This window comes from Myripristis murdjan, chromosome 4 (genome assembly GCF_902150065.1).
Source record: "Myripristis murdjan chromosome 4, fMyrMur1.1, whole genome shotgun sequence".
Lineage (NCBI taxonomy): Eukaryota > Metazoa > Chordata > Actinopteri > Holocentriformes > Holocentridae > Myripristis > Myripristis murdjan.
The window spans coordinates 32,375,207-32,396,487 of NC_043983.1; the positions used below are offsets into that span (position 1 = coordinate 32,375,207).

General features: G+C 41.6%; 1 protein-coding gene across 1 annotated transcript in view; it reads right to left on the reverse strand.

Annotated features, from left to right (window-relative positions):
• Positions 1–377: 377 nt before the first annotated feature.
• The window catches only part of st3gal3a (ST3 beta-galactoside alpha-2,3-sialyltransferase 3a), a 51,035-nt gene continuing 30,131 nt past the window's right edge, over positions 378–21,281 (reverse strand). Inside the window, exons 8-11 of the mRNA XM_030050321.1 lie at positions 19,744–19,930; positions 8,962–9,108; positions 6,838–6,984; positions 378–1,638 (exon numbers count right to left, since the gene is read on the reverse strand). Of these exons, the coding sequence (XP_029906181.1) occupies positions 1,534–1,638; positions 6,838–6,984; positions 8,962–9,108; positions 19,744–19,930 (586 nt within the window). The 3' untranslated portion in view covers positions 378–1,533. The remainder of the gene's footprint in view (positions 1,639–6,837; positions 6,985–8,961; positions 9,109–19,743; positions 19,931–21,281) is intronic.

Genomic DNA, 21,281 nt, shown 5'->3' on the forward strand with positions numbered 1-21,281 from the left:
CTGCAGGCCTGAGATTCCAGCCTTTAGCAGGGCTGACTGAAATGTGATGCAGGGCTCAACTGACTAAAAAAAAAAAAAAAAAAAAAAACTTTGGTAGTTCAATAAAAAACACATCAGTTATATTAAGAAGCGCTCGGCTGCCATTTTTGGCATTGAGAAAGGTGATTGAAATGAATTTAAAACATCTTTAGGGACGCAGGGTGTGAGACGTTAAAGCCAGAAACCAGCCCTGCTGTGAACTCTCCAGCAGCAGCGAGCAGGAAGTGCCACTGCTACCTGGATTAGTCTCGCGCGGCCAGTTGGCCACAATGGCTAACAAGGTTTCCAATAACACACACACACACACACACACACACACACACACACACACACACACACACACACACACACACACACACACACAGTCTCACTCAGTAGAGCTGGGCGATATGTTGAAACTGTCCTATCAGCCACAGTGACCCCATCTGTCTGCGGCTGTTGATGTATTTGATATTCTGGGTCACAAATTATTGAGTTACTGCTTACAAACACGTTTTTAAGTTTGAAGCAAACTGCAGAATTTTAAGTTTCATCTCCGTAGCTGAGAACAGATCCATTGTCTCTTGTAACAGAGAACATAACGTGAGAGATAGAGATTAATTTAGATCAATACTATGCAATAACGCAAATATTTTGGTGCTGCGCCACAGATGAGCTCATTTTTGGGAAACACTGTAAATGTAATACTTTGTTTTCTTGATAAAATTAGGCTTACACTGTGGTGGTCGAAACTAAACTTTGGTAGGGTGCCACAGTTTAATACAATACACAGATGGGAAACCCTGAGCATCTTTAAATCAGCAAAAAAAGGAGTTAAAAAAAAAAAGGAAAATCAGCAATGAATTCAGCTCACTGCTGATTCCTGATATATTCCTATTGCCCAGCTTTAGTGTCCGCCTAGTTTAACACAGTACATGCTGTACAATAAACACGTGTGAAAAGAAGTGTTTGTTTGATGGTGATTACATTCAAATACATAAACAGAAGGACACTTCTTCTGGAGGTATTCTTGGCACAGTCAACATTTACATCTAGTATCTTAACCCACTTCTCTTGATTTATTAGTCTGCATCAGATATCAGAGGAGCAGGGTGATCAGGCACACTGCCTAGTCCAAGAGTTGCCGGTTTGATCACCAATACTACCGACATACCCCTGAGCAAGGACGCGTAACAACGATGTAAATGTGCATGAACCTGTAACAAGGGCGGGTACTGCAAACCAGCCCATTAGCTGAATACTGTACTTACAACTCAACAGGCAATTGCTTGCAATATGTCGCCGGGCTGTGTCTGTTCTTGTAAAGATAAACTTATATACAGGCAGAGAGAACCAAGCCGTCTGCTTCGTCCATCATGGATGAGAAGTGCCAGCACTGCTCTCTGCTGAGGGATTTGGCCTCCTGACCCTTGTTTTTGTCTCTTCAAGTCCATCAAGTGCTGGTGCAGGCCAAGATGAGCAGAGTGCAGCAGGAAAAGACGTGACAACGCTGTCTCAGCATCCTGCACTGCAGATACCGCCGGTCAGGTCCTGAATGACGCCAGCCTTCACAAGCTTGAGCAGGAACTCCTTCTCTTTAGATATGTTATGAGTCCACGACTGCCGGAGAGAGAGACAGAAAACAGAAATGGTAGGCAGCTCGGTGTAGATAGCATACAGTACACTCAAAATGTGGTTTTCCACATCTCTCACCTTTTAGTCCAAAATTACACTTTCAACAAGCTGAGGGCAAGTGGCACACTGGTGAGATAAAAGTGGCGCCCAGTCAGCAGCCCATCAAGCTGGAAGACTTTGTGCTCTCAAATGTCCCAAAATAGAGGGGGTGACAAAGACAGAGACCCCTCACCCCCCCTTTATATTGCATTATGATCGCTGAATACACAAGGTCAAAGTGGATCTATGAGTAGCTGGTGAGTGATTTGGACATTTGTGATTCACAGGGACATCATGCAGTGGGTTGGAGCACTCAAATGTTCAATCATGAACGAATTTGAGAACTTCTGAGTGAGTAGTAACGCCTCCCTTCAAATTGTGATTTTAGGGTGGATTTCCGCCTTCAAACACCACCCCGTATAACTGACACAAACGTTCGGCTTTCAAGAGGATAATTATCTGCTGTACTCTGAGAAGAGCATTTACAGTAACTCAGTTGTTTCTTGTTCAGAGCCTGCAGGGAGAGTAGACTGACTAGAAAAAAAAGGAGGAAGAGAGAGATGAGAACAGAGAGAAAGAAAGAATGGTAGGAAGCAAGATAAATAAGGAATGATAGAGAGAGAAGGCATGTATGCCCTCTTTCCTCTCCACTCTGGGCTTCCCTGTGCACCCACCAATCCTCTGGACCCAGATTAGAAAAGCTTCTTCCAATCAGTCCCTTCTAACTCTAATCATCCATAATCTGCTCCGAGAATGCAGCATTTTGGACACTTGCTTTTCATAATAACAAACACAATATTTGTTGAGTTGTGCCTCATTGGGTTTAACAGTCTCATTAGGATTGTGTTATTGGGGAAATGTGATCAGCTGCACAGATTGGCTGCACAGCTACAACTACAAGCTACTACATACCAGGTGCATACCATTTCCTCATCATCATGTAAGTTGGAACTTTATGACTCATGAGCTGTGCTGTATATCATCTCCTGTCTTATGTACTTGCTGTCATTCTCCAGTGCATACTATCAAATTACACAGAGATGTCTCATGGACCATTAAAAATGTTCCACCTGTAAGTGATTAAGACAGCAAGTGTCTAAGGGAGGTGGTTCTGCAGTGGGCCACATCAAGAGAAAAAGCACGGATTCAGGATAGGTCATCTCCAGGGCCCGGGGTTATAAGAGTTCACAGAGGAGAACAATGTTGCTAGATTAAAAAAAAAAAATGTCTTGAATTAAGTCCTGCCTTAGTGTAGGCCAACAGCAGCTTCTTACATCAATGTGCATTTATCTGTGTATCCCTTTTTAAAAGACAATACCAGTGATTTTGAATGTTTGGCCCGTTTATTGCAAGTTTGCCAAATTTTACTTTGCAACAAACCATTTTGCAAATCATGCAGGGGGCAGTAAAGATTTCACAGCATATAATTAAAATCCCATGATTTTCCACATATGAAGTTTTGTTGCTCCTTATAATGTTCTGCTGTTGTGGCCAACAAAGTCAACATTCATAAACAACAGGTGCGCTCACCTGGTAGAGCACGTACCACACATTAAGACTCAGTCCTTATTGCAGCAGCCTGGGTTCATTCCAGAGCCAAGCCCTTTGCTGCATGTCATCACCTCTCTCTACTCTGCTGTTCCTGTCTCTCTCTACTATCACTATCAAATAAAGCAGCGATGCCAAAAAATCATCTTAAAAATCACCCCGCTCCAATTTCAAGTAATCAAAACACAACAGTGCTGCTGCTTTGAGGAAAACTAATATGGAGGACATTATTATGGCGATGGAATACTGGTGTGAAGAAATTTTGAAGTCTCTCAAACCAATGGCTCAATAAAAGGGAGGAAAAACGATACTGGAGTTCTTAAATACCTGGGATAAGATCAGCAGGAACTTTAAGTACATACATTTTGTAGATATTACACAAAACATGTATGGTCCTTTAAACAAGGGTTTTCAAGAAACTGGCCCCAATAGCAGAAAACTGCCACATACCATCACAAAAAAAAAAAAAAAATCCATCCATGGGGGTGAAAGTGAAATAAGTGAATTTATTACGTTAACTCAATCAGGCATAACAGACGGTGGGACAGTGACAGCTCAGTGGCTCTTTGAACTGAAACACAAGTCGGAGGTAGTTTGTGGCGAAGTGATGAGGGGGATCGCATGTCAGCGATGGAGCAACACTCTGCCTCAGTGTCGCCGGGCTGAGAGTGATTTATGAGCAGGCAGAATACTGTGTACTTAAGCAGAGGAATGAGAAGCAGTTTAGACACTGGACGTAGCGCCTGTGATTGTGCCACTCTCAAAAATAGCACCAACGGACTCTGCTACACTTGAGATTTAGTACACATCCCATCACACAAGTCAGCATGCTCGGGCGCTTCCTCCCAGATTCCTAAGAGGCATATTAAATGAGAGAAAGGTCACAGTAAACTCTTCCAGTGCAGCGTAAACGTGGAAAACTAAACAAAAAGGATGCTGGTGAACAGCTTGGTTGGAATGCTAACACAGGCTGTGAATTCTGTGTGGGTGTATCTTCCGTTAGGGGTAAAGAGAGCAGGAAATACTGGGGCACACAATCAGCTGACCTGTGGACGGAGTGGATGACTCATCAACAAACTGTGGAAACTCAAAGCTACGACTGTCTCAGGTCTGCCCGATCCTTTCTAAAGTCAGGTCAACAGCTAATTATACCCTCTGTCATGACCACAATAGTGCGAATTTCAATAATCACACAATAATGTTAAAAATAACACAATAACTCTGATCACAACAGTCGGTATTTCACTGGCTATATTAATTTCTTTAAGTTCAATATAAAATAGAAAGAATAGACTGAAGACGAGCTGTTCAGTTGGAGTTTTCACACCAGAAGCACAATTGTGGCATCGTGCAGCCACAGCGAGCTAAGAGCATTACGTAACAAAAAAAATAAAGCAATTTCAACACTCGTTAAGTAAACAGTCCACCGCAGACAGGTCAATATACTCTTGACATTTAGCTTTTTGCTTTCTGCTTGACTCAAAATGTAAAATATGTAAAATATGTAAACACAACACATCTTCCAACCTGGTATGCCCATCCTCTTCGATATTTTTCAGCCATGCTGACGTTTTTTTCAACACGCCACGGTACATTTTTAGTTTGGAGTTATATAACTCCAGGTATTCAGACACAGGAGCTATGAGCTTCTCCTCCACACCTAATGTTTCTGCTTCCTGTGAATTCAAACATGCCATTGGGTGTGCCTTGTTGAGGTCAGCGCATCGATATGTTAAAATTCAATTTAGCTGAAACTGGAGTGCAAAACCTGGTGTTATTATGTAAAATCAATGTGGTTCACACCGCTTTCAGGTTGGCAGCTGATTACAAGAGAGCATCGCATCCTTCATTAAAAACAACAGGCTTCACCTGTGCTTGTGCAGGGCTGCTGTGTGCCAAAGTAATTTGTCAGACTAACTGATGTCAAATTTTACGGCCAAAAATGTCCAATTCGTACACCTAATTTCTAGCTTTGCTGTCTAATATTATCTATTACCACTTGTTCCCTTCATATTTAAAAACGCTTGGCTCTAATTAGGCTGTCCGGGGTCTAACTGAAAATTTTTTGCTGTTGATCACCACCATTATTAACGCAAAGAGTGCACTCCATTTGATATGGAACAGGAACTGCCCAGAACTTTCTATCTGTCCCTTTCTAATACAACATTCATTCAATAACCTAGGGCAATATGTGTGAAATGCTAATCACGTGTATGCTGATGATGTGCTCATTTCCTGTTGTGCTGTGATCAGTGCATTTGGCATCTTTAGCATACAAGATATTTTATGCCCCTTTAAAGTTTTGTGTTTCATGGAAAAAAGATGAAAATCTGCACCCTTTTCTTACTATGGATGGCAAAGTAATTAAAAAATTGCTGAGTATTTTTTAATTTTATATTTTTGAATTTTATGATGACTGGCTTTCCTTTGAGGCACCTACTGAACACTGGGGCAACAAGTTAAAGCTGAAATTGGGGTTTCAGTTTGGGGATAAATTATGCTTTTGCAGTTAAAAGGTGGTAACCAAAACATTTATGCCAACTTCTATGGCAATGTTTTGTATTCCACTCCACCTCAGTGTCTTTGACCTTGAACACTGTGTATCATGGGGCACTGCTTCGGCTTCCTGATTACGTGAGCTCTTATGACTCTAAAAGGTTGTCCCAGTTTACGGTCACAGGATTTGTTTTTATCGTCGTTCCCAAGGGTCTGAGCTGAATTAAGCAGAGGTGCCTTCATGTACTCTGCTGCCTCTTTATGGAACTCACTGCAAAATTATTTAAAGCTGAAAGAGCAGAAGTCTTTTGGTGATGTTGTAGTTGCTGTCTCTGCTTTTATTTTATCTGTTGGCAACTGGGATGTTTAATAGGTAGAACATTAGTCTTGCGATTGCAATGTGATTTTTTTGTATGCTGAATTGGTTTCCATCTATAGTGTTTAAGTTGGTTTCCAGTACTACTTGCATTACCAAAATTAAAAGTATAAATGTAATTATTGTTTCAAGATCCTCTATCCTCTGCTTAATAAGAAAATCATAATGTAAAAAACATAATTCAGTATTTGCTTTTATTTTGTCATGGCTAACAAATCTGACACCAATTAAGAAAAAACAACACATCTCCAGTAAGTTTTGATGGCGTTTTTTTAGTGGTCTGGTCCAATTTTCTTCAATTGGATAACACATAGCAAGTGTTTTTGGAAGTTTACCATGAAGGCTGGGAGGTAAAACTTTATCGGTCAGGGATTTATGGCAGCATACAGTGAGAACTTGATTTAAAAATTTAGTATTATGGGTAAAATATCCTTTAATTTCATGGTTATCATGGTGACTGACAGCATTTATTGCACATCACTTGTTCCATTACTTCCAAATGAGGCTATGAAGAATATTTTAATACCTGCGAGCCCATGTACCAAATGTGCTCACAAGCAAACTTTGTATTTATGTGTGATTTTTGGTAGCAGTGAGAGGCTGGAGGTTATTTTGGTGCTGAGGCCAGAGTTTGCTCATCAGTTTTAAAATCTGCTATGATTTCACACTGTACCTGCTTTTCTTTGCATCTACAGTACGCCTCCTCTAATCAAATCGTTAGTTACCTCTTTGATGGCTGACATCCTGATCTTCTCATAGTAGTGCAGGGGTGCATGGGGGGTGCTCATGTTGTAGCCAAATCCAGCCACGGCTACTTCATCACAGTTATGGAGGGCCATCGTTATGGCAACTGCCCCCAGGGTTGGGATATTCTGAACAGACAGACAAGGTTAAGTGAGTCAAGGAGGAAACTATGTGCTCCAGCTGAATCACAGAGAACTAAAAGTTAGACAAAGAGTTTGAAAGATGTTGACAAAATTAGGATAAATAATGCAGCTTAGCACCACATTCTGGTGTTTTCATTCTGGCACTAGCTATAATTACAAGTAAAATCAAGGTGACAGGAAAGCACAGATGAAGTATGAAAGGTAGCTTTCTATCTCTATTTCTGTCAGAGGTGGCTGAATTTCCAATCAGTTGTGTGTCTCTAGGTGTTGTGAGGTTTATCTGCTGTGCTGAAGGCCTACAGCCCTACTCTGACAGACTGACAGCAGCTGTGATGTTGCCAGCAGGTTAATGGTGAAAGGCTTCTCAGTGGAGGCCTGTGAGTGACAGCGCTAATCCTGCTGGCACCATTTCACCTCCACAACCTCACCGCCATCCTGCCTCTAACACTCCCATGTCTCGCCAAGCAACAGCGTTTCATTCCTAAGGCACTCGCTGCAGATACTGAAGTCCAGATTCACTGAAGGTTTGCACAGGCAGGGCTGCACACCACACCGCCAACATGACCACATCAGAGTAACGGGCAATGAGTGGAAGGCTGCTTAAACGTCTTTGTGCCAGTGCACCAACACTTTGCAACAAGAACTACCCCAAATTATGGTAGTAGCGCATGTAAGATCCTCGAAAAAAAGTGAAGTCTTTTCTCAAGGAGTCTGGTCATTCAGAATGGCTGGTACGCTGGTACAAATCGTACCATCGTCACCAGTAAGTGAGACAGAAAGAGAGGCAGAGTGTGTTGCATCCTATAAGCTTAAGGGTTCAAAGTTTTTAGGGTGCAAAGGTGATGGATTTGTTTCAGTCTTATAGCTAAGGCAATTTGCAGTTGCACAAACATAAAATGTGTAAATGTGCGGTTTTCATTAAACAAGTACTGCACTACACTCAATCTACTAGTGTGTATGTAGACGGCACCCATTTGTTTCAGACTGAACACTGACCGGGTGTGGAGCTGTTAACATGTGAGGAGACTGTGGAGATTTAAGCTTGTCAGTATCCTTTTAAACACAACCAGTGACAATCACCTCCAATGTTTCTGGATGTTCGACCAGCAGAACCAAACTGTGAACAAAACATGGCAGAAACATGCAGTTCTGTGCCAGAGTAGGAGGCATGATGCATTTATTCAGCTAAAGAAATAAAAAACACTCACACATGATAATTGTTTCTCATCCGATACATTGGTTAGAATTCCAGTGTCGAGCCATTCACAAGCTAAGAAGCTATATTTTCTATTTACACAACAGCCTGACTGTGCTTGTAGTTTCATCACTTACTGACAATGGTCATATATAAATATTGTTTTTGTGTGTCCCAGTGTCCTTAAAAGAATCACAGATTTCATAGCTGGGATACACTGATACAAGCCAGTTGCTAATGCATTTACACACTGCCCATTTCCAGAGTCTGTTACCTGTATAATCAATTACTCTGTATTTCTGGGGAGGGAAATATGTATGATTGGCATTTGAAGATAAATCTGAATAGTTTATACAAAAAAGAGCTTAACCAAGACATGACCTGTGACTCAGAACATGTGTGTACATGAAAACACACTTATAGAGCGGCAACATTTCTTCATGGGCTTTGATTTCATCTCTCGGCGGAGTCTTACCCTCCTGAGACCGGAGTCCTGGTCCTACTTTAACCAGCCAAATGGTAACACTGTTTGTCTTCTGACTCATTTCTGTGTGTGTGTGTAGGTGCTTGGATGCCTGGAGGTTCTGCTGTGTGTTATGACAGACCTTTCCTGATGCAAACAGACAGACAGGGGAGTCCAGCTACTGGGGCTCCAGTCACAGCAATTAACTCACTGCTATGTGTGAAACGCCTCACTGTTCCTGCTGCTTTTTTTTCAGCTGTAATTCAACTCTGGCTGTTAGGGAGTCAGACAACAGCTCTCTCACCCCTCTGCCCATCTGGCCGTTGTTGTGAGGCAGGCCAATCAGCTTGAAGGATGCTTCCTGGATGAAGTAGGGGTTCAGGATTCGCATGTCGCCGGGCTCTCTGGGGACATGCTTGGCCACCGACTTCCAGAAACCCTCAGTGCTGCGCTGAGAAGTGAACAGTGAGGAAGTGACAGAGTGATGTTAATGTGACTGTCATACCTGGCAAATCAGAAAACCCCTTAGAATGTTTATTCTGGGAGATGGAGATATTTCCCAATGTTTTTACGATATTAGATGTACATATGCATGATGTACATGTTGGATAAAATACTAGCAGTTTCACAGGTTTATAAATGAAGGTAGAAAACTGAGGTTTCTATCGTCTGAAAGCACTGATTGATCCATCCTGTCCCGTCATTCCTGCAACCAGACTTGAAAGAGAAGGGTCAATGAGAAACAGCTCTGTTCTCTTTATCCCACCTGTCAAGATCTACTATTGTCAAGAGTCCTTCCTTTATGAGACCATTACACTTTTCAAAAGAGGCCAGGTCTGCTGAACAACAGGCACTGGAGAGGCTGTGAAGACTTAAACTTTTTTAGTCCTTTTATACCTTACATACCATACTGTGTTGTTTCTAATCAATGCAAATTAGAGTGAGTACTTAATACCTTAATTTCTGAAACTTAATCCACTGTAAATTGAAGTGAATTGAATAACAACCAAGCAGTTCAGCAAAGGAATAACAAAAGGGCCTTTGTTGAGATGCTAGCTTGTAAAGCAGACAAGCAGCTGCAAGAGGCAAAACGAGTGCTGTGTACACACTCTCCAAAAAAAAACTATGGGGGAAGAACATCAGCCAGTCTGCTCCTGTAAAGGACAAGGATGGTAGAAACAGAGAGTGAACAGGTAACTAGATGGGTGCTGCACTTTCGTAAAGTCCTCAACGGCCCTGAACCAGAACATCCTGCTAACCCTACACCGGCAGATAACACACTTGACATCAACACCAGCCCCCCGACTGAAACAGAAGTCAAGAGTGCCATTAAAGCAACAAAGAATGGGAAAGCTGTGGGCACTGACCCCATTCATACTGAAATGCTGAAGGCTGACCTCAACACCTCAGACAAGGCTCTCGCAGACGTGCTCAGAAACATCTGGGGCAGACGTGTCATTCCTGATGACTGAAGGTCTGATTGCCAAAATTCCACAGAAATGCAAACTACCAAACTGCAACAACTGGCGAGGCATCATATTGTCTGCAGAGTCTTGCCTGGAGAGGAACAATTGATTACACACCATCTTCTCCAATCTCCGGAAAGTTCCTGACAGCTTACACCATGACACCGTGTAGCAGATCCTGCAATGCTATGGAGTTCCTCCAAGTATCACTGCAGCAAAGAAATCTGTATAAGGTGCAGGAGAGCTTGTAGTGCATTTGCAAGCCTTCAAACCTTCTAGATGTCAAAGAAGTACAGCGTAAAAAACAAGATCTGACTGTATAACAGCAATGTTATATGAGTTCTGCTGTACGACTCAGTGTGTCGGTGAGTGCTTGAAAGTGACACGAGAAAGATCAATGCATTCCACAATGGATGCCTTTGGAAGATATCTCGGATCTTTTGGCCAGAAAAGATCTCCAATGGGAACCTGTACAAAAACAAAAACTATCGCAACGTGGTGGTGGAAATTAAACAACGATGGCTCCAGTGGCTCAGAAATGTCCTCAGAATGGACGAGGACCGCAGTCCTAAAGTAGCCATGAGACAGACTCCACCTGGAAAGAGGGAACACATGAGGCCTAAAACAGCCTGGCGGAGAATTGTGATCTCAGTAATGAAAATGGCAACCCTAACCTGAGGTGCGGCATAACAGGACAGGACCAGATGGAAGTAGATAGTCACAGCCTTACGTTCCACGGGGAACAAAGAAGATTAAGAAAGTAAGTAAGTTCAGCCAAAGCACGTCAACATCTCTTGTGTTCTGCCTCATAATTATCAACAGTGTTCCTCAAGCCAAGCCTGGTCAAGTGAGAGCTGATGTAGAACAGCTTGTCAGTAAATTTAATGGAAGTCACCTGTGCAAATAAGTCAGGTGTGGCTTTGATAGCCGGAATAAAAAGTGACCATAAAGTATGACCAGTCGCTTTGAGCAGATTTGTTTCAGTGTCAAGGACTTACCCAAACATGACCCATTTCTCTGGTACTTAGCTATAAACTTTCTCTCTGTTATAACATCAAAGTGAGGGAAAAGTGTAAGCCGAGGACACATTTTCCAAACAAAAACAATACAAAAACGTTTCACTACCTTGCAAGTAATAGATAGGTGTAGCTGCCCCAACACTATACACACATACAAGGAGCCTAATCACATGAAAATAGGGAGCCCTGAAAATTTTACATGTATAAATGGTCTTTATATGGGCTCTGTTTAGTACAAGCCAAGTACAAAGCACAATGAAGCACAAGCAACTCTATCAGTACAAGGATAAATGATGTTTTTTTTTTCTTTGCCGTGTCCCATATGGTAACAGGTTTACCGTTAACAGAAATGTGCGGTGTAAGGCTTTGTCAGCCCTTTAACAGTTTGCTGCTTTGTCGTCTACATGGACCTGCAAAATTAGATTAATATAAGAGATTATATTTATTTCCACAGAGGCTTTTGTAATGAAGCCAGGTGGTCAAACTCCTACAACAAAGCCCCTTTCTGGAGATTATTGCCACTTAGGTTTCCTGCTGATAATGAAGTGTTAAAGTGCGAGGGACTTGCAATATCAAAACCAGATGTGATGTAATGAGGCACAAAATGACCATCTTGCTCTTACATGAAGCTAATGGTCTGAACTAATGAAAACATTATGCTATCTGAGAACCATAATCACATGCAGATACAAGGACAAATAACTAAGTTTTACTGTGGTGGAGTTATGAAAAGCAATGCCATAGTAGTGAAAAATGCATTTTTTTTGTATTAATAACCTTTTATAGGTCAAAATATTATAGCTGCAGACCAATATATAAATGTACTCAAAGCCTCTCACAACACCTACTTTAAGCTGAAGTGGAGTGACCTATCAAGCATGTTTCTTGCATTGAGCACAAGCGGTTTGGCCAGTTACCGACAAGATACAAGCCCATGAACTTGAGAGGTAATGGTGGGATGCAAAGTGGAGGTGAGTGGAAAATATGATGGTGCTTTAACAGCGCAGTGAAAGCAATACCCTGAGATGAGGCATGGAGGGGAGAGGTCAACAGCATTAAAAACACTGATGAAAAACAAGAGGAGCAAACAAAGCCAGCCAGGAAAGGAAGCCCCTGTATCAATATACCAGGGGCCATTAGGCTAATTACCAGCAGCCAGCAATCCTGATGGCACTGTATGAGCAGTTACTGGGATACCTGCCGCTGAGATGCTCACAGCGCTCAGGTATGCTGGAGCACGGGTCAGCGAGAAACCAAACAGCGCTGGTATGAGCTATTAGCTAACTAGCATAGCGCTGTCACCGTGCTCCATGTGAGGTGCGAGCTCCTAACTGAAAGCCCAGCTGGTAATCCGGTCTGACAGAGACCATTTTGCTCCTATAACTGAGATGGCAACCGGACGCCTCACCTCTGACAGCACTGGGTTAATACAACAGTCTGTGGGAAACCCATCTGCACAAAGGGGAGAAGATTGGATGACAAGCACTTCTTACATCCATTGTATCATCGCTGCACTGAATGAATGTGTTTACATGCTTACAGTTTTTTAGATAATAGCTTACATGCAGGTCAAAGCTGCAGAAGACAAGGTTTTTCTATACTAATTCAGGCCAACCCCTTCTTATTCGCCTAAATAACAAATTTAGGCTTCAGTAATGTCACATCTCCACTGACTGAGATGCCATAGATTGTACACATGAACTCAAGGATTCACTTGTAATAAGCGGTGGGAATCTTCTCAGTGCAGGTCAGGATGAATCAAAATTCACATAAAAATTCATTCACAGAAAACTGGATTCACCACTATCAGATTGCATACCTCATGACTTTGAAGAATTTTTGTTTAAGTCCAAAATTTTTCCTGCTATTTCTTGCTACTGCTCAGCAGTGTGCACATTGTGCCTACTGTAGCTTTAGGATCCTGTTTTGGATAAGCTGTATGCATCTGTACAAACTGATCTACATTATTCCTGCATCATGAAGTAACAGAAAAATCAGAATATTAAAACCAAAAAGTTGAAGGAAAACACAAAAAAACAATAGTAAATAAAGAGTATACATGTTCCATTATTGCAGAAAATAAACACATATTCCTGACATCACATTTTTATTTGCAATCATTGGGAAAGGAGCTTATCCGTGTTACTGTAAAGAGGATATTACATATTTATGTGACAATGAAATGCTTCAGTATGCCGAATGGTGACTGTGTAGGAGGGATATTTTTTGAGCCCTGAATCACATCCGTTAGTTGATGCCAACTGTGGGAGACTCCTTGTCTGAGGGGAATCATTAGCCTGTAGCACATTCTCTGTGTCATTTGTGTCCTTTCAGCACAATGCCAGCTCTAAGTCTCAGCCTTGCCACTCTCCTTATCTTAGTGCCATCAGTCTCCTGCCAGCCAACACTCTCACTCATTCATAATCAGTGACAAGTCTGTGTGTGTGTGTGTGTGTGTGTGTGTGTGTGTGTTTGTGTGTGTGAACCAACGGGTATGTTAGCGACACCCCTGTGCTGGGAGAAGAAACTTGATCTCTCATCAAGTGAATGAGTCTCATGATCTTCAAAGTCTTGTAACACCGTTATTGTTCAGCCGACCTGCCAAATGTTACAGCTGTACCTGCTTCACGTCGTCAGCATGGGCAGCTAATGACACATGCGATGTGCAAACAGAGTCCATCAATGCTGCTTTGTACTGATAAGTACAAAGGACGACCATAGAGGAGAGATGCAGGCCACACTGAGTCTGCAGGTCTTTGTAAAACACAAAATAAAGCAGGCCAGGGATGCAGCAACATAGTTGCTATGGCTGGCTGACTCCTCAGTGTCTCTGATGCCAGCTGTCACTGGAAGTGAAAGCTGATCCAGAGCTTGGACCACCCCAGTGATATCCACCACCTCCTGACAGGCCAGGTGAGGCCCCGGCTTCCTGCTCGGCCCTTAGAGCGACGGCTGCTTTCTGATGTGCATCAGAGCTGAAGCTTCATACGTGCATGCCCAAACCCCCACCACTCTGGTGCTTGGAAGTTGGTAAGGCATGCCTGCTACAAGTCCAAAGACTCTCAGTACCAAATGTACGATACTGCCAAGTTGCAAAAGGCAAAAAGTCTGGCATGACCTTGCAGCTTCTCCAAGATACATTAATGATAAAGAAGAAAATGAATGAAAACTTTTCAGCTGCTATTGGAGAACAACGGGCAGAGCTTGAATTTTAAAACCCAACATGTTTTGGCTGCAACAGCCTTCGTCATGGTTACATGAATGCATGAATAGTCAATTGATATCCTCAGAGTCTGAAGGATAACAAGACGATCAATGCAGTTCTCTGCCTTCCCCTACCTGCCCAGCCAGTGGCAGAGAGCACATAGCTGATTGACAACTGAGAGCACAGCTCTCCTGAGGGGCATGACGCTATATGAAGCTGGGTTATGGGGTAAGTCAGGTTAATTTAATTTTTAAGTGGGGCAGATCACCACAGTAGCTTTGGCTGCATGGCTGACGGGCTCTGGAGCAGGTTATGTTCAGGCTATCTGACCCAAATGTATACAGTAGACAGCTGCAGAATCAGATCTGTAAAGAACGGCATTACCATTCCTAGAAGATGGTATAAATTTATCTAAATAGTCTTTTTTTGTAAAACTTCAGTCAATACAAATCTGACATTTACAGTGCATTTAAATAAAAGTAACAAGTAGCACAAAGAACAAGGCAAAATTACTGAATTAACAGACTGTAGAGGGGCTATTCACACAACAGAACCACTTTGCTTTACATAATGACCACAAGATCAACAAAATAATAAACATGTCGCATTTTCTGGCCATCTGCCCATGCTGGCTATAGTGAGGGCTTCTATTAAATAGCAGGCAGTTTTCATTATTAGACTATACAGTATTTTTAGCAATAAATGTGTTTTACTGTCATATTAAGAGTGCTGAAATTCTTTCATATAACATTCCCAAGAGTGACTGAAACAATATATGTTGCCATATTTCCAACACTGCAGCCCAGGAGAACATGAGGCCAAATCTGAGAATAAAATTACACTATCTTCAACTTTCCTCCAGCAGTCCACTCTAGACGTGCCAGCAGTTACTGTTCATCATCCTGATGTTTTCTTTTATTGCTTATTATTACTTATTTCTTTTAATCATTTAGTTTTTTTAAAAGAAACACAAAAAATTAATTATAAACATTTTTCTTATACATCCAAATTTCACAACTTGAAAAATTGTCAGCATTTTATAAACCAATACCTATGTATTGTCTACTACTTTAATTGTTCACTACTTTTATTGCTTACTTTGTATTGCAGCTGTGTGCTTATGTTTTCTCTCCTGTTGCCCAATAAATTACCTCTCCTGTGATAAAAGACAAAATTTGACCCACTGGCATCAAAAGTTTTATTTATAAGCTGCTTTGGGTCTGTCCATGTACCTCTTTAAAATAAACAGGCAAAATGCCTGGGACATCCTGGATTCACAGAGCCATCCTTTCATTCATTCATTTATAAATGTGAGTCATTTACTTTCTTTACCCAGTTACTGTAACACTAGAAATACTGCGAACTCGTGTTTAATGTTATCCCGCACATCTATGGTGGCTTCTAGTTTGTTGCTGTTGTTGTTGTTTTTACAGTTTCTGTTGTGTTTGGCCTGTTGGTCAGGCTGTTATTGTGAATGAGAATTTGCTCTCAACTGACTTACTCGGATAAAGATTGGTTAAAGAAATTTAAATAAAGCAAATGAATTTTGGCGGTCAGTGAAAAGGCCATTCAAGTGTCAAGTGAAGTGGATGAACACCTCTGTAACTATTACCATAAGTGATTTTGAAGATCCAATACCATTTCTTTGTACAGAAAGAAGATGTAATATAAGATTTTGAGAGCTGAGATATTTCAGTTCTAAATGAGTTAATGTTCTTTCCCAGCATGCACTAGACAGAACTGAAGGAGAGAGTCTGGACAGGTTGCCACTCACAAGTCTGGATCCTTGTGAAACAAAAAAAGACAGCTACACTCTTTTCTATGAAAAAAATTAAGAGAAGCGTCTTTAATTAAGAGAAGGGTATGTGCCAGTTTTATTTTTTAATTTTTGGAATTGATTTGTTCTGTGGCACCTCAACACACCTCTTTTTATATCTTCATTTATCTGTCCTTGTAAAAATAAACCACATACATATTCTCTACCATACCCTTCACCCTGTTGATCCTGGAGGGTGAGAAACAATCTCTCAAGTCCACTGAGATCATCTGAATGTAAAAACTGCCAAGCTGTCACAGCCACTGCTTGCTTTTATCCTTCTATTCATATCTACCTGGAGATCTATGAGCATCTGACCCTGGTCGCTCTGCTGCCAGGCAGGAGGAATGGCAAGGGTGTAGAGAGCAGGTATGTTGTGACTCTGGCTGCAGGAATGTGTTGTACTGCCACTCAGGCGTGCACAGTCATAATGTGTAGACTCATAGCTCGTTCTCAGGAAAGTCATGGGCATATCTGAGGCTTGAGCAGGCAACCCTGGAATGCTGCATTGACCTTGAGGCCTGTAATCACCGCCGAGGCCTAATTAGCGGAAGACTGTGCATTATCAAGCAAGTGGTTGTTGTTATATTCATACAGGCATGACGGATTTTCCCCTAAATGAGCAACACTTCATATGTCACTACTTGTCTGTCAGCCCTAGTCCTGATGCCACATCTGCAGTGTAACCAAACCACCTCATGTTAAGGCTTGTTTGTGTCTAATTTGTTTTCTCCGACTCTGAAAACTCTCCCTCTGCTTCCTATCCTGATTGGCCTAGAGCGCTTGTCAACTAATTGGCATGTCTCAAAATGCTGTAAACATAGTCACAGACAATTTTTATTGTTTTTATTGGTCAGCGTGACTGTATTTCTATGGGTAGAGTTACTGTGTTAAAACCTCAGTGAATGTGGCATGTCCTTGGGTTTAAGGACACTAGTGCAGTGCTCTCTGTGAGCACTATCTCTGTTACTCTCTTCACCTAGACATATAAGCCACAGTCCAATGATCACACTACTGAGCCATTTATAGTATATACCCCTACCCCCATCTTTGATTGAAAGCACATTCATGGTCAAAATGCATTCTAGGAAATGTAGGAAATTGCTAGCTGAGGTAAAAGTAAGCATGGCAGGATGGAAGGAAAGTGGATATACCACAGAGCAACAACAAATCTCAAAATAACTCCTGGAATGCACTGAACATCACAACATCGACAAGAGAATCTGAGATGAAAGATGGAACTGCGCTCCCTCATCAATACTTACTACTTACTTTTGTGCTTGTTTTGTAAACACTGTGCTGGGGAAAGTGGTGAAGTGGTGGTGTGGGGTCGTGATCAGTAATTTTTTTTACCTCAGGACCACATGAATTTTACTCTATTACTATCTTTATTATTATTATAAAGATAAGTGTGTTCCAATCACATTACAAGCATCTAATTTATGAGTTACATACTGTTCATCGACCCAAAAAGTGCAAGAATTGTCAGAGCATCTGGGAATCACTGAAAAACAGTGTATGGGTTACTTTGCTTTTAAAACTATTACTCCCACAGGGACGCATGTTTTCTAACAATCAGATATGATGATTGGGAAGAGGACTGACATTACTAGATGAGCTGACCTCATCTAGTGATAAAAATGTTGTTCAGCCAGTACCAGTGAGTTTTGTCTGTTGTTTTTTACTTTGTCTTGTGAAGCTGCAAGGGGCTGCACATGTGCACAATGGAAGCCCAAATCACGGACTGTATGATTGATCATAGTACTCTAATTAAATCCAGAGGAACTGGTATGGAGCATCTGCCCTTGACTGGTTCTCTCAGTCAGTGCTCTCCTTTCCTAATCTCTTATCTCTCGGTTAAACCAAACAATCCACATAGAACGGTGGTACAACATGTCTGGGTGATATCAATAACTGAATGAGCCAAAATTTCCCTCAGCTAAATTCAAACATATTTGAGATTGTTGTGAACAGCCCTGAACATACCTCTGGGCAAATTCAGATTCCTCTTGCTCCTTCCTCACCACACATTTAAGAGTGCATACAAAAACTCTGCATATTTACAGTACTTCAGCTTTTAATAACATACTTAAAATCATCATTTGCCATCAAAACAATCAAACTTGCTTATATTGAGTCATCAGAGACAGGTGTAGCCATGATTTTTGACCGCATTTTTTTTTTTTTTAACAAAATGATTAGCCCAGCTTAAAGGGGATTCTCCTCTTATGTGAATTTTATAGGTTTCCAAACAAATTTCTGTTGATTTTTTGCCAGCATATTTCCACAGCTGTTTTGCATGGTGCAGCTGAATTTAAACATGGAGCATTTGCCCTTTTGGCTCATTCAGTCAGAGTGTGTAAAAGCACATCAATTATCACACTGAACATTAGCCGTATGGCCTCTGAGAGAGGATTTGTGTGTTCCAAGGAGTCTTCTTCCACCTTCCTCCTTATCCATGAAAAACCTATGTCACATCTTCTGTTACCCACTGAGTCTCCCATGTTAAGAGGAAAAAGGAGATCTAATAAGATCTAATATGTTCTAATAAAAAAAAAGATCTAGAGTAACTACAGTTCCCACTGTTTTTCTTGCTGTGGATGCATAAACTCAAAACTCTGATCAGCTGCAATTTGTCAGCCACTACAAGCTTTTGTTCATTCAGCACTATTCATTCATAGTCTTCATATCAATTAATGGATTCACGCTGCAAACAAAGATCCTGCATTCATTAAATCTGCTTATGTAGAAGGAGAAGCCACTCCTTTTTCCAATCAGGCATTTACAGAAATATATAGTAAATGCATTATAACAGGTTTGTAGCGCAATAAACTGAAGTAATATAATCCTAATAACTTGTCCAGTTCTTCACCAAACTTAGAGCAGCATGCATCTTACAAACACGCCAAACAGGTGCAAATGGCTTATCATGTACTGTCTTTGTACCCTAACTTCCCACTGCCATCTGCTGGTTAACCACAGCTGAATCACTAGGTCCATTCAGACAAGTCAGGTAACCCTGTCTCATTAATAGATTACAAACTGGAATGTTAATCTTAGCTTTGCAGTTCATGAGATGGACTATGAAGCTATGGTTGAATCAATTTAGGCCAGCACTACCTACTGACAGTTTGAGAAAGCAGTCAATAGCACAGGCAGTGTATCTTGTGGGTTTTGCTCAGGCACATCTAATGTTTTGCAGTCTGGCTGGAATCGAAGGATCCAAAGCATTTCTTTAAATACATCAAACAGCAACGAGGTTAGTTCAAAAAGTTGGTTAAAAACTGACAAGAAGTTTCAAACTAACCTTCTTGTCAATGTTTTGTTTGTCAGTCAGTCAGTCATGTTAAGTGCACAATAATTTAGGAAACTGTAGAAACATTTACCTGTTTGCAGTCTACGAACACTCTGCCTGACTGTCTAAATTGAAAGCAACAAGTCACCTTTTAAAGTTAACATTGTGGCAAAGAGAACCAAATTTTGAACAAACCTCTATGAGAATGCAACCCCAGAAATAGTATTCAATTTTGTCAAAATGGATTGTATGGTTTTTATGCTGCGATGGTTTTGGCTGTCTTACCAGACTTTGGCTGAACACCATGTGCTGGAGCCACCTGAGGTCCAGAGCTTTGAAGGCTGAGAGGACAAACAGGGACTGGCTCTCATAGCGCTCTGTCTTCTGGATGGCGCCCTCTGGATAGGTGATGCGCATGGTGGTCTTGGAGCCTACGTCCTTCTCAAAGCCTTTCACCGGGGCCTCGTTCAACCTGCAACACACAGCTGCACAATCATTTGAAAACATCTACACTGTCCAAATCAGATGAAACAAAAATTGTTCACATTAAGGACTGGCATTGCTGATGACCTCGTTGACAGAATAGTGTCGTGCTGAGCAAAACTGTGGGAGGAAAACAGTCACTTGATTGTAGTGAAAAGAAGAAATGATGTAGAAATAGCTCAATCTTCATGAAACGGCATTTTATAAAATAAGCAACTGTTAGGAACTAAATAAATCTAATTGCTAAATTAATATTTACAGTGAGGCAGAGACTTTCATTTATACAAATAAGAGGATTTTGAAAACTAATTACAACTACAATATGCAACTTTTCTTTCTATAAAAATAACAAAACATCAAATAGGATATGTTATACATTATCGAACAGATGCAGCGATATTGTCAACATAGGACAGCTGGTTGTCCAGGATCACCCCAAGGTTCTTGGCAGTCAGAGAGAGCACCATGGTGGGGTTCTTCACAGTGATGGAGAGGTCATGTGAGGAAAGTATTTTCCTCGGTCAATGAGTCACTCTGTCTTGTCAAGACTGTGCTCAGGTGGTGCGATACCATCCAAGAACTTATGTCTTTAAGGCATGCAGGGATGCGCTTGTCAGTTTGTGTTTGTGAAGAGGGGAAAGACTGGTAGAGTTGAGCATTGTAAGCATAGCAGTGGTGGGAGAAACCAAGAGAGGGAATCACATGTTCAATGGATTTGGGAGAGGGAAAACGTGTTCAGGGTGTTGGACAGAGATCCTCACCAGGAGACGTAGTATGAGTGACGGTCCAAGCAGGAAGTGTGCAGATCCTCTAATACCAAGCTCAGAGAGAATACAGAGGAGGGATTGGTAGTCAACTCTGTTAAAAGAAGGCAGAAAAAAAGAACAAGGATGGAGGAAAGAGATGAATCCCTGGCAGTGTGTAGAGCCTCTGTGACAGCCCGGAGACATCAAAGGCTTGATCAAGGGCTTTGAACAGAAAGGACAGCAAAGATACTAGTCTGTGGTCATGGACAGCTGTGGGGTTGAGGGAAGCTTTCTTGAGTAGAGGCTTGACTTAAGAGCAACAGGAACAGATCCAGAGGACACATAGGAAATGGTAAGCTTAGTGAGGAAAGGCCAGAAGTCAGTGCAGAAGGTCTGATGAATGGAGGAAGGGACAGGATCGAGATGGCAGATAGCGGCTCAGTCGGACCTGACAAGTGTGAGGACATGTTCTGGGTGGAGAGGAGTTAAAGAAAGTAAGCCCAGAGGCTGGGGCTTGGGAGGCAGGTCTGAAGTAAGTAATGTAATTGTTGGTGTTGGGAAAGTGGAAGGGACAGCTGATGTCTTTCATGTTCT